This window comes from Sinocyclocheilus grahami, unplaced genomic scaffold, assembly GCF_001515645.1.
Source record: "Sinocyclocheilus grahami isolate Dianchi unplaced genomic scaffold, SAMN03320097.WGS_v1.1 scaffold209.1, whole genome shotgun sequence".
NCBI lineage: Eukaryota > Metazoa > Chordata > Actinopteri > Cypriniformes > Cyprinidae > Sinocyclocheilus > Sinocyclocheilus grahami.
Window position 1 is genome coordinate 409,430 of NW_015505388.1, and position 13,932 is coordinate 423,361.

Consider the following 13,932-nt stretch of genomic DNA (forward strand, 5'->3'; position numbering starts at 1 on the left):
TCAGAAATCTTACACCAGAGCTGATTCAACATGAGCTACACATCGGGCAGGACCCAGCACTAATGAATACTAATGAATAATAATTACAGGCTCTTTGGCACCCAGACGCACTGCAGGGACAAATGCTAATACGCTTTAAATGTACACCGCTAGGAATGACTAGCGGGTTCAACATGCGGCAGATTAGCCGAAGGGCCAATGCAAACTCAAGGTGAAGGATGAAACATTTCTCGCGGATGAAATTATGAGCATATTGGTTTGTTTTTCGGTAATGCGGGCGAAGCCATTGATCTAGAGAATTTAGGCCACATGAGAGCAGACGAATCTCGGGATGTGGCGCTCCTAGCGTGTCTGTTTGTGACACCTTTTAATTGGCAGCATTAGGGCTCATCAGTGAGCAGACTGTTGTTTGTGAGAGCGCTCTCTCCTAGCACTTTTGTACTTGTTCTCGCATGGCAGGGAAATTAAACTTTGTGGTGTTATTTTTTCCCCACTGTTTATTCTTTTGATCTGTGTGTACATTATTTGCAGCTCTTTGAATTTAAATTTCACTGTCATGTTTCTCTTTTCATCACACTGATGGTTGAAGCTCTATTAATATTCAGCTTTTAAGTCACAGTAGAATGTTAATTAGATTCAATCTTTTTTTTTTATTAATATGTCCCTGCAGGTTTCCTTATCAAGTATTTTTTACCACCGTAAAATCACACACTTTGTGTCAATACATTACTGTAAGTAACTGATCTTAAAAATAAAATCACATCAAATATAATAAGGTGTATGAGAACTATGTTTACATACACAGCATATTGCTTAATATACTGCATATATTATTCAGAAAATTTCACTTCCAAATCTAACTTGAGAAGTCATAATGCTTAGTGTGCTCTTGCGAGGTTAGTGCAATGCGGTTACCTTGTGCTTGTATTGTGGGGTATTAGTGCTAATGTGTGTTGCTCTGCCTCCCTAAATGCTAGTGTTGTCCAGCAGCTTCTCCTGTCCCATCTATCATCTTCAGCGGTGAGCCAAGGATTCTGGGATAGAGGAGCCACGTACTGGGCTGTGATAATGAAAGGTCACAAAGGGGGTGGAGTGTTGAAATTGCTTTACTTTACAATGAAACATGCTCAGCCCAAGCAGTGCCATACCCGAGGAACGCAGTCTGAAGCAGAGGTAGAATTTCAAATGGTCTCATGGCCACTGAGGCGATCGATTTTTTTTTCAGCACTGTGCTGAATGGAAGACGCTGAAGCCCATTACACATTCACGTGGGTTTTGGGTTGTCACATTTTGTGTATTTTTCGTAAGTGAAAATTATTTTGTTTGTTGGCTTTTTCTAAAATCCTGTGAAAAGTTCATAGTCTTGATTAAATTAAATTGAATTTTCAGAGCTTACGGCAGATATAATCTCTTTGCTGATTATTTATATATATATTAACTTGATTATAACTGGTATTTGAATTTGAAATTAACATTTTATGCTTTTGACATTTAGCACCATTTTCTGTTTTTATCATAAGGCACTAATGTCAGCAAAATGCACTTTGTGTAGGTAATGGGGTTCCACATATTTATTAGCAAAATTAGCTTATATACTTTTAGATAAATAAACCTGCCTTCAGTGAAAAGTATCAAAAAATAAATAAAAATAAAAAGTTTCTCACAAAAATATGTGGGGGGAAAAAAAGAGCGGAAATATTTCACTGTGCTCACTGAAGAAAACTGATACTCACAGACCAGAAAAAATATATATATTTGGCGTTTATTATACTTTATAATGAACTGATTCACATCTTGCTGAGAGGTAATTAATACGGGGAAATCTTGAATTAAAGATGTAAATCTTGACACTTTGGCAGGGGGGCCGGTAAGGGACAGTAGTCTCCAAGGCCTGAATTATTCTTAGCATAGACCAATTAACACCATGTATCTTCTTTTATGTTCAGTTCAATTAAGAGCCTTTACAGTTTTTAAGTTCTTTTCTTCTTTATAGTTGAAGAGTGTCAGAAACACAGATCAAAGCCAAACACAGCAGTCCGTGCACCATAGGTAAATCTGCTTTGCATAAAAATCTGCATGTTGCTACGAAGGTTTTTATTCCAATTTTACATGAATTAAAAAAAAAACAGGGAGGGCGCAGAAATGAGGGAGAGAACCCACAAAGCAGTCTGTTAATCTGCTCTCAAATCTCCCTATATCTACTACTCTGACAGCTGAGTACCTCGATAGCTCAAACCCCAGTAGACCGACGCCGGCTGTAGAGAACAATTTTGCTTTTTGTCATTCCACGACGGTTCCTTGTGTTTTATTTTGATTTGCATCCAAGCCGGCCAAGGTTTAAAGTAAATGAATGGGCCTGAACAACTGGAGACTATAATTTTTTTAAACACTTGAGTTCCAGATTGTGATTTGCAGTTTATTTGTTAATAGTGATATGGGATCAACAAGCTGTTATTTATGATATTTTTGGAGGCAACCAATAAATGATTGTTTGTCTCTGTCCTCTTCATTCTTTTGTGCTTTATTTTGCTTTTTTTATTGGACTGACAGTTGTGTTCTTCTCACCATGGGAACTTCACAGTTGATGTTGAAATTCAATCTCAAAACCTGTTTAGAAAATTACTGCACTCACTAATTTTCCTGCTGGGAAGAGTGTCATGACTGTTTTATGCTTATATTTATTTTACATTGGTCACTGTAGATTTCATTCTTAATTATGCTCCTCGTGCAGATGGATGGTTTCTTGAAAAGATATCTGCTGCATGCTGTGTTAGAATCATCCAATGATATGGAATGGTCAACATATATCATAATCATATTGAGAGATGACATCCAGGGAGGGGCACAGCCTCAGGGTGGATAGATGCTTTCAGGGCAACATAATAACACAAACAACCTGTTTTTCAGCACCCCTAATTGCTGCACTTTAATTATATTAAGCAGTGAAATATCAATAAATCAATGAGCAAATGAACTGGGCAACTATGAGCAATGGCTGTTTAGTGTTGCTCTGTATTATTCTATTGATGTTCCACTAACGGCTGTCCTTGAGATATTGAATGCTATTCAACCCAGGCGCTGACATCATAATAGAAGGCAGCACTGAGCAGTCTGGCCGTGTGGACAGTCGCTCTCTGCGGCATGTTTCTCTCACATGCAGACATGCTTTTGGAACCCTATAGTGACACTAATTTTATGAAGTGTACATTTGGACTTTTATGTGAATATTAAAAGTAATTTTATCTAAAAAGATTTTAGGTTTATTTTTCATAGAATGTACTGTCCTTATTTATAGCCAACATTCATTGTGCAGCTGATCTGTCCCTGATTGTCTCTGTAAGAGCTGGTTATGGAACCATTTAATGACACAAGACGTAGGAAATTGTAAATAAATACAAGTGTAATTAAGACCATTGCATAACCGGAATAATTCAGTAATCAAATGTTTCAGCTTTCTATGTATGTATTCACATAAATATACAGTAGACAGGACACACAGTAATGTTGTTTTTTAAGCAGTATGGTGACATAATATGTCAATTAACCACTACTTATTAATACAAGGCTTAACTATACACTCTAAAAAATATTGGGTTTAAACCTAAATTTGGGTCAAATATGGACAAACCCAACCGTTGTATTAAATATTTCATTTAAAATTGTAACCCAAAGGTTTGGTTTGTACATATTTGACTCAAATTTGGGTTGAAACAGCCCAGCATATTTTAGATTGTACGAGGCTAGATTGTATCAGTATGTAAGTTGACCTGTGTTCTAGGACAAGGGTATTTTTCAAAAAATGTTGGGGAAAGTTGTCATTTGTTTTTAATGTTGTAATATTCAGGAATTAATTATTTAATCAAATGAATAAAATCATTATCATACATGATGGCCAAAATACAAATTCTTATCATTCTGTATATTGTCATTTACATTTTTTTCTGTTTCTTGAATTTTTTGCTCATGTTGATACTACAGTGTCTACATGTGCTCAGCGAAATGTATCTTTTTTGGCCAATAACACTGGAAATGTTAAATACCTATCTGTAGTTAAGACTTTAAGGTTTGTTCATTAAAAAAACGTGACAACTATCCCCAGTGTGCCCTATATATAGCCTCAATTTTTCATTTCAGGACAAAGAAACAGTCAATGACCAACAGACCCTGTCTCACTAATAATGAGTTTGACAGGAAGGCTTTAATGTTTTATATCTAGGGATATGTAAAAAGTCATGTGAAAAAAACTATTGTCAGCTTGTACGCGACCCACTATTTTTTAAGAATTTGTATGATGTGTGTTGTTATAAAAGCTTCGAAGGTTTTTTTTTCATGGCAAGTTTATTTTAAGCCTGTTTTAGTGCACTTTCACCTTCATGTGAGTGTTTCTGACTATTGACAATTGCCATTTTAATCTAATGTTCAAAGAATTTTTTTATAAGATTGCAGGCCAATTCAAATATCAAAATATTTTGGCAGGTGTGATTTCTTTGTTGGGTTGTTTTCCTAACCTCGGTGTCTCTAAGTATTATTAAGTAAAAATCGTTTCTCTGTTGTCTGTTTGAAGATATAAATAGAGTGTACTGCCATCTAGTGGAGTAATTATGCCACAGCATTTTTCAATTGAACTTTAGACACTCATTAAACTTCTGACTAGCTGTTCCAGTGACAATACACAATTTTTTTGCTATAATATTTAATCAGTAAACAAACAGGCTTAGCCTGTGAAACGTTGGAAAATATCTCTGGCACTTGTGTAATCAAATTATGTGAAATGGTACTGTGGCTGAAAACAATTTTAAGAAAGCCGATGTTGATCTGTATCAACATGTGTGTCCTTTAATTGTCTTGCGATTTGAGTAAACAAGAACAAAGAACAGCAAAAATGAGCAAAACATGTTGCAAATCAAGCATGCAAATAAGAGGATTTATTCGCATTTCCTGCACACACTAGCACAGTGGGAATCAGCAGGCTTGTTCTCGATGGCCCTCTTTTTCCCTGCTGTGAACAACATGCTCTGTCAGTGATTAGCAATAACACAGACAACGGATGTAATTTTCTGTAGGAGGGCACGCGTGCAATATCAGACCTTGAATAAGCACGCACACACACATTCCTGTTGTCTGTGCCTCCCATTCACAGGTACAGACAGTTTAAGACATGTTTGTGATATTTCACATCTGAGTGATTTCATATGCCTACAGCCTCCTGCAAAGGCTCCTGCAGATGCAGATTTCCGAAGATACTTTAGAAGAGCAAAGCAGGCCATCACTGCAGTCCCCATTGTCTACATGCTGGACAGGTACACATGCTGCCTACTCCCAGGGTTGCTAATGTAATTGCTTTACATTGATTCTGTCCGACTAGACGGCTTGTTTTCATCCTTTTTCAGGGAGCAGTGCCCAGGCTTTAGCCTCCTGTGATGTGAAAAGTATGTGTCCTTTTCAGCACATATCAAACAGATTCTTCCTCACATGATACGATGGCTGAGAAGGGTATACTGTCCTCGAAAAGATTTTTTACCATATAGTCAGCCATATCTCTTTCCATGGTACCGCACATTTGTAACTGACGCACTTTGAGTGGATTGACTCATGGCCTAATTATAAGAAATCTTTACATCCTAGACATAATGACAAACGTCTCAGAGAAGGTGAGGTGGAATAATGTTTTAGGAATAAGACAGAACAGGTTTTCATGAGATAATGTGATCTGACAGACACAAGGCCCCTGAGCTGTAGATATATACATATATTTCCATAAAGGGTTGAAAGTTTGAAAGAAAAAAATGCTAGTAAATTTCAGAATTAATTATACACACACACACACACACACATACATATACAGTAAGAGGGGGGAGGGGGGAACGGTGTCTCTTCCGCGGCTCGGTACACTTTCAAACCTTTTTTTTTTTTGTCTCGAGTAAGACACTGTATGACATTCACGTTACATGATTTGACTGATTTTTACGTAGAAAGGGTGACAGCGCACCGCATTAAAAGAAATGACATAAGCGGTTTTCATAACCGCTGGCCAAATTCAAAAACAAAACTAAAATTAAATCATCTTTGATAGCAAGGGGGCCCCCTGGTGTTTCGAGGGCCCTACGCAGCTTGCGTACTTTGCATATAGGGAGGATCGGCTCTGCATAGCCTACATACATACATACACACATTACATACACACTAGGGGTGTGCGATATCGTCTATGATAATATCGTAATTGTTATTTAAATGATCGAGTATACTGCAAAAATCAAACAAAAACACACCCAGAGAGTGCACTGAGATGTAGGTTAGACTTCTGCGCATGCATATTTACAGTTCACGCTTTCACTGTGTGATTTAGTCTATTAGAATACGTTTAGAATTCCCCCATAATTCAAGATAAGTGGGGAAATATGCCCCCGTATGACTTTTATTTATATAATCTGATGTAGTTAATATCAAACAATGAATACTGTTTTTTCTCCAAGTATCTGTACGATTTCAAATGTGATATTGATTTGACAAAACTTAATAAGGTAATAAGTTAATATTAATTGACCTACATTTTAGACACAAGTTCCTTTTGCTCTATTTCATCAATGAAAATAGTTTTAATAACAGCCACAGCACAACTGTTTTGCGTCTCTGAGCAACACAGGACAGTAATGTTTTGTTACTAAATCAATCAGCTGTTTGAATGAATCGGTTGAATGAATGACTCAATGACTCACTCATGCAGTGATTTGTCACCACCTACTGCCGATTTTAGGTTTATATTTAAATTATTTTTCCTTTTTTTCCCCAAAATCATTTCAAATATCAGCATTCAACGTTTTTTTTTTAAACATCAAAAATTATTTATGCATTTGTAACTGCAGGTTAACTGCATTCATGTCCTGCATAAAACAGTCTGTGTAAATGCATCTAAATGCCACTTCAGATGCAGATTCTGTGCATTGCAAACACAAATTTTGTTGATACTGATTTAATTTGATTGGTAACAGCCCATAGTGTCTTACTATTTGAATTTATTGGTTAGAATTTGACACAAAAGATGATACATACATTTAATTAGGTTAGAAAAAAATTGTCATTATAAAGGTAACAATCCCCATAAAAGGTAAAAATCTATTAAAATATATTGGAAAAGTTAATTTCTGTTACTCCTGCTAACTAATCACTGCACAGAATACATCAAAAGCTCTGAGAGTCAGCTGTCCACTTCAGTCCTAAACATGCCAAAGTACCAGCACAATAACACGTTCAGCAAAATATCATCTAATTATCGTTATCGTTATAGAAAATATCAAGGTATAAATTTCTGTCATTATCGCACAAGCCTAATACATACACATACTGTATAATATGTATGTATGTAATATTCACATATGAATATATATATATATATATATATATATATATATATATTTTTTTTTTTTTTTTTATATTTATATATATATATATATATATATATATATATATATATATATACATATTTTTTTTTTTTTATATATATATATATATATATATATATGGACATGAGCCAGATGGAAACACTTGTCAGGGTGAATTTTTGAGAACTTTTAGAATTTTTATCACATATAGTGAAGATGCTCACAAATTAGATCCTGCTGTGGTCAAAGGAGACATTCTTTGGCAGAGATAAAGAGAATATTGCCTCTATTGAACGATCACAGTTTGCTGCCTTTGATAAGACATCACTGAATTTTCATGCTCATTAAAAAAATTATGTTTCAATGTGTGATTAATTTCATGACAAATTATGGCCCTTTTAAAATAATAATAACATAATCTCTCAAATTAAATGGTTATTATTAATACTTAGGCAGACAAAGTAATTCAATGTGGTATTACTGATGACAATTTGCCTCATGTTCACTTCAAGCTCTGATTTTGCAGGCCATTAATGGTTGTTAATAGCGGTCTCTTTCATTTTACTGCAAAAGCTACTTATTTTCCTGTGCATGTTGGTGAATAGAATACACAAAAAGCAAGATTTACCTGTATAATGTATAACTGTACATTTTAACCTTGTCTCCTTTTTTTTGTTGTAAATTTGACTATATAAACTATTGCCTTTTAGATTGTCCATTTTACAGCGTTCAGCTCAAATTCTTCAGATCATTCATATTCTAAAATTCTGAACGTGAGCTGTGCCGAGCTCAGACTATAGCCCTGAATGACAACCTTTATGACATTTAAACTGTATTTATACTTCCATTGATTTTCATGATGCAGAGGTGAGTTAAATTCTCAATCTCCACCTTGTCACTCACATCAATGAGATATTACACCACAGTAAATACATGTGAACCACAACTACCACAGTCTGCCTGAGCACGGATCCACTGATAACTATGATGGGAGTTGTTGGACTGATTCTTCACGCAGTCAAATCGAATGCCTTCTAATCTTCTCCTGCTTTTTCTGAATTATTCAAAGAGATCTTGAAGCAACAGAGGCGTCTCGACAGCAAGCAAAGCTCCCTATGAGAGAGCTTAAGATAATGTGAAATGAATGATGAAATTCTGGGAGCTGAAATGAAAGACTGATGTGATGCGTGTTCAAAGGTGGGGCCCAGGTCCCCAGGCCCCTGGGGGGGCTCAACCAACCTCTTTTTAACCAGGGATGAATATGCTGTACCCTCTTTGGCAAAATTAACCAAAATCTATTTCCACATTCACATGGCATGCGGGCATGTCAGGGAAAGAACAGGCTCTTTGTTCAGAATTATGGGGGTATCGCATGACTTTTTTTCTCATGTTTGAGGCAAAACCTTAGATTGAAATCTCAAGTTAATTAATAGATTAAACACATTTTTCTAAAATAGGTTACTCATTTTTGTAGGAAGCATTTAGGGGGCAATTTAGTTAATGCATGAAATAATTCATGATGTAATGTTCATTCCTTTTTATCTTGAAAGGAAACGGGCTTATCTGCCTTTAAATAAAGTTAATAGCACATCAACAAACAAATAGCTTTAAATACTGTGACGTTCTTCGATTAATATTGATGACATGCTACTTGACCTTGGTACTTGAGTGTGATTAAATAAAACAATAAAAGGAATATGCGCATAATTATGTTTATAGTTCAGTACCTTGCTGTAAAATAAATATAAAACTTCTCTGTGAACTCAAAATGGAAATGTATTTTTAGTGCAGTTCTCATGCAACATGCTTGTAAATCATAACCAGCGCTTAAGTACAAGACCTGAAAGGTTTCCCAAAGTTAAAAGCAAAATTAGATGTTGCGGTCTTGCCTGGTGACTGTAGCCATAGAAAGATGTGTTTCAGATTTCTGCTCAGCCATCTGATATATATATATTTATACTGTATATATAATGCGTTTTGGGCATTAATGTACTAACTGATATAAATTCTACTTTAAATGTTGTAATAATGTACTGTGTGTGTGTGTGTGTGTGTGTGTGTGTGTGAGGGTGTGTGTGTGTGTGAGGGTGTTCTGGTGAAGTACGATCTCTGCAGGTCATACAACTGTAAAAAGTTGTAGCCTGCAGCCATTTTTACCTGATTAGAATGTATTTTGCTGGTATACATTTATATTTTGGTTGATTCAGTGATTCTAAATAATATTTTTTTCAGTATACACATTCCCTATATTCATATGTTGAAACAGACACAATGTATTTTCTGAAAAGTAAAAATAAAAAGACAGGTGCAACAAAACTAAAGGATGGTGCTTGTCTATCAAAAACATTTTATTTTTGTAATTATATTGAGCAATGCAAGTTCCCTCCATACTGTACCGTTAACATCAGCATGAGAAAATCTCCATGGATTTTCAAAGACATAAGCATCGTTCCCATTTCCCATTGTGATCTCAAATAAAGTATCCAAACATCTGAGAGCAATTGAAGTGCCTTGTGAAATCCATTCTTCCCTCCAAGCATTGATTTATTATGTGAATTACAAATCTAAATGTTTTTTTTTTATAAAGAAAACGTGCTTTTGTGCTTTTATTAAAAAATCATGAGGTACAGGGTGGAATAGCTATGGAATAAAATATGTCTACATTTTAAATTAAATAGCCTAAGTAAAGTACGTAAAAGTATTCAAATAGAAACTTCATTTGCTAAATAATAAAAAATACTGCTGGGGTAGCACATCAGATGAATAACACTTATTTTCTAGTTATTAGGTTAGTTAAATGCAGTCCAAGAACATTAAAGTAAACACATCGTGTTTGAACAAAAAAAATATATTTTCCCTCATAGAAAAAAATGAATAAATCTTTCATTTGCTGATGATGGTGATGATGGAAAAAACATTGCATGGGACTGCTGAGTGATATTCCTCCAGTAACCTTATCATCTTAAGACAGAAATCTTTCCTTTTAAACAGTGATACACGTTTGGAGTCGAGCAAGATCAGAAAACGTTCGCTTCATCCAGTAACTCGCATTATTCAACTCTCTATTCCATTCAAACGGTAACTCCAGCAGTTCGAACGCGTTCTTCTTGCGAATCGGCTCGATTGATTCCTTTAAAAGAACCAATTCAAACGAACGAGTCGTTCGCGCATGGACGCTGCTCTCGCGATATAAACTTTTCCCGGTTACTTGAAACGAGAGTTTGATTCAAAGTGTAACCCCGTCTACGATAACAGCCAAAACTCATCCTAATAACTGCAGGTAGAGTAATGCAAATCAGTTACCTTTAATTCTGTGGAGTTTACCGATTAAAAATCCGTTTCTTTATCTATGTTATGGAATACTGGCGATGTTTATGTAATTATTTACCCGTTGTCCGTTAGCTGTGGAAGTATATGCTGCGTGAGGTCAGCTAGCAACAGCTACAAACCAGCTATTTTTTTGCGATGGTTGTGTTTAAACACTTTCTTTAGGTTTATGTGTGGAATTGTGAGAAACATAAGGTGAATTTAAATAAGATATTTTCAGTGTGTTCTCCAGTTTCGTCCTCCGTGGTGGGATGTTTAGAATCCAGTATGCGTCGCAATACCATAGTCATTAATACTGTAAAATCATAGTAACGTTAGAGTAAAATGCGAAATCCGTGAAACCTTACTGCCATCGAGTTCAATATCTGTTATTTATTACAGAAGAAGCGAACACGAAGTTACAATTTTTTCAGTACTAACACTAACTTGCAAGAGGAAAGTGATGTTTTGGTAGGACCTAAATTACTATGGTAATTTTTGTAAAGAATACATTAATTCAAGGAGCTTGGTTGAGAGAGAAGAAGTCGCAGCAGCAGCTGTTTATGTTCTTTTTGGCTGGTGTGTATGCATGAAAAATAAATAATTATAATAATTTCAGTAAATACATTTTCTGCTAAAACTTTAGCAATTGTCAAATGTTTCAAATTCCACATATTTCCATGTGTTAGAGAAAAAAATATTTTTCATTAACAATTTATGTTTTATATTTTCATATGCATTAATAATCATAATTTCTTGACACAATGGCATACAGTAATTGTTTAGTACGTTACAAAGAAATATTTACAAAACATAAAGATGCATGTATATAAATTGAATTAATGAGCAGTAATTTGTGAATTGCTTAGTGTGTTTTGACTGTCCTTTCTGCATTATTCTTTAGGTTATTTTTATCTTTTTTGAGTGGATCTTGGCTGCATGAAGTAAACCAGAAATGGCATCACCACAAACACTTCAGCCTGTCCTGAAGATGAAGGTCGACGAGCTCTTCCTCTTTTGGTTGAGTGAGCCAAGTACTCAGGCGATGCTAAAAGACTACCTCAACAAAATCAAGAAAGGGGAAGAAATAGATCTAAGCCACGCTGATTTCAAGGGCACAAGCACATTGTTATTAACAGAAAACAACAACAACATCTTTGCCTCGAAGATTACTGCGACCGAGAGGATGACTGCGGCCCTTGGTGCTCAGTGCAGCCCTCCTTCAGCAACCCTGCCATCTGCGAGTGGCAGCAATAACAGAGCAGGAGTGAATGCGAGGGCCTTGCGACGCTCTGTCAGCACTAAGAAGGTAAAGCATCTGTGCTTTCACCTGTGAGAGAAATTAAAATTGATCAAATAATAATTTTTTTTCCTTAATAAAGGGAGACATTTACATGCAAAATTAATTATTACAAAAGTACAACTTTAAAATATTACTGCCTCAAACGGTATTTAATAATTATGTAATTATTTATTGGCCTACATTTTTTTTTTTTTTTTTTTTTTCATACGTTTCTATATACATTTTGCACACATCTGTTTTTAGTTGCAAATGCACGTGAAAAGCTTACGCTGTTGAGCCCTGATTAGTCTAAAGAAATTAGAATAAAGAAAGTTTTATATTTACTTTAATATTAAACAATCTCAATTCTATTAATCCCTCATTTCACGCAAACATAATCGGATTTATTTTATTTTTCCACTAGTATGTCATGTGGTAAAAAGCATTTGCCAAATGCATTTCTACATATTAATATAGAAACAGAAGAACATTTCAAGAAATGCTCTCATATATGATGGTCCTACACGTTTTATTAACAGCCAGTTTACCACTGAGAGAGGGTTAAATTACTTTTTCTCAGTTTAGCCACAAGAGGATGCTGAATGGCTTTTGCATCTTCTGGTCAGTGGATGTAGGGCTCCTGCTCTGGTCAGATGAGCTCTGTGAACCCTGCATGTCTTTTGTGTAAAGAAATCGTGTTCATGTGTGGGCGAATCTCTATGCTGTCAATCCCTGGAATGGTAATGACTGTCATCATGCACTGTCCAGCGATGCTGGTGGACTTTGCTGCTGAGGTTTCAGAGCCCATAAATTGGATTGTGCATGGATATCTTTAATTAAAGGGGTCATATGATGCGATTTCCATTTTTCTATTCTCTTTGGAGTGTTACAAGCTCTTGGTGCATAAAGGAGATCTGTAAAGATCTGCAAAGACTAAAGTCTCAAATCCAAAGAGATATTCTTTATAAAAGTTAAGTCAACCACGCCTACCTAAAATGGCTCGTTCTAACACGCCCCCACATACCTACGTCACTATGTGGGAAGATTTGCATAACGCCGCCAAATGTTCACGCAAAGAAAGAAGGCGTAACTTTTATTCTCACTGTAGTATTGTTGTTGCCACCGCCATGTCGTGAAGGCACTGTGTGATTCATTGTGAAAGCGAAACTACTTTGTTTGGCCTTCCAAAAGAGGACGATATCTGCTTCGTCATGCCTGGAGCTGATCCGTGCTGGTTGCTGAGGAAATACTACAACTTTGCGCTATCGATGGTCAATTAAGCTGTTTAATTTTGGGCTGCGTGCGGCTCATGCACAAAACACGTGCGAGCGGCTGTGAATGACGGTGTGTCCGGAACAGGTACATTAAGTACTGGTCATAATACTCGCATGATAATGTTTCATGTGAGCAGCAGTGTGTTTTGCTGCAGCAGTGCCGATGGAAGCGGTTCACTGACTGCGCAGCACAACCACACGCGCCACAGCTACGTTTGGGATAATTTTATTTTAAATGCCATAATGCCAGTTGAAAACATTGCAATTGTGTTTTAAAATACAACAACGAGCACCACGAAACCATTTAAAAGAGGCGCGTTCAGCGGTGTCCGTGACGGGATAGGAAACAGTCAACAAAGTAAAATTATCTCAAACAAATCTCAGACTAAATCCCCTTTAAATCGGGTGAGAAAGCGGGGTTGTTGTTTTTTTGAGTAACTTGCACATCCTGTCATGACGGGCAGACGCATTTTGCAGCATTAAGGTTAGCGATTAATTGATAGTTAATTTAAACGACGATCGATCATGGAAATTATCGAAAATTGACATCCCTACTTCCAACTGAACCATAGCTAAGGTTTATCCAAAAAGTTGGTAGGTTTGTCAGTATGAATGTTCTATGGAAAAAAAGTCGCTAAAATGGTCTGAAAGTTGCTAAATCTAGTGCTAAAGTCGCGCTCGTGTGTGTGTG

The 13,932-nt window shown here is 36.0% G+C and overlaps 1 protein-coding gene across 2 annotated transcripts in view; it reads left to right on the forward strand.

Moving 5' to 3' along the window:
- The first annotated feature begins 10,568 nt into the window (after window positions 1-10,568).
- Window positions 10,569-13,932, forward strand: part of LOC107595815 (serine/threonine-protein phosphatase 2A regulatory subunit B'' subunit beta-like) — a 43,077-nt gene continuing 39,713 nt past the window's right edge. The window contains exons 1-2 of one of the 2 annotated variants that reach the window (XM_016286369.1): window positions 10,569-10,677; window positions 11,590-11,994. In XM_016286369.1, the coding sequence (XP_016141855.1) occupies window positions 11,641-11,994 (354 nt within the window). In that variant the 5' untranslated portion in view covers window positions 10,569-10,677; window positions 11,590-11,640. The remainder of the gene's footprint in view (window positions 10,678-11,589; window positions 11,995-13,932) is intronic. The other variant, XM_016286368.1, reaches the window with a different exon arrangement.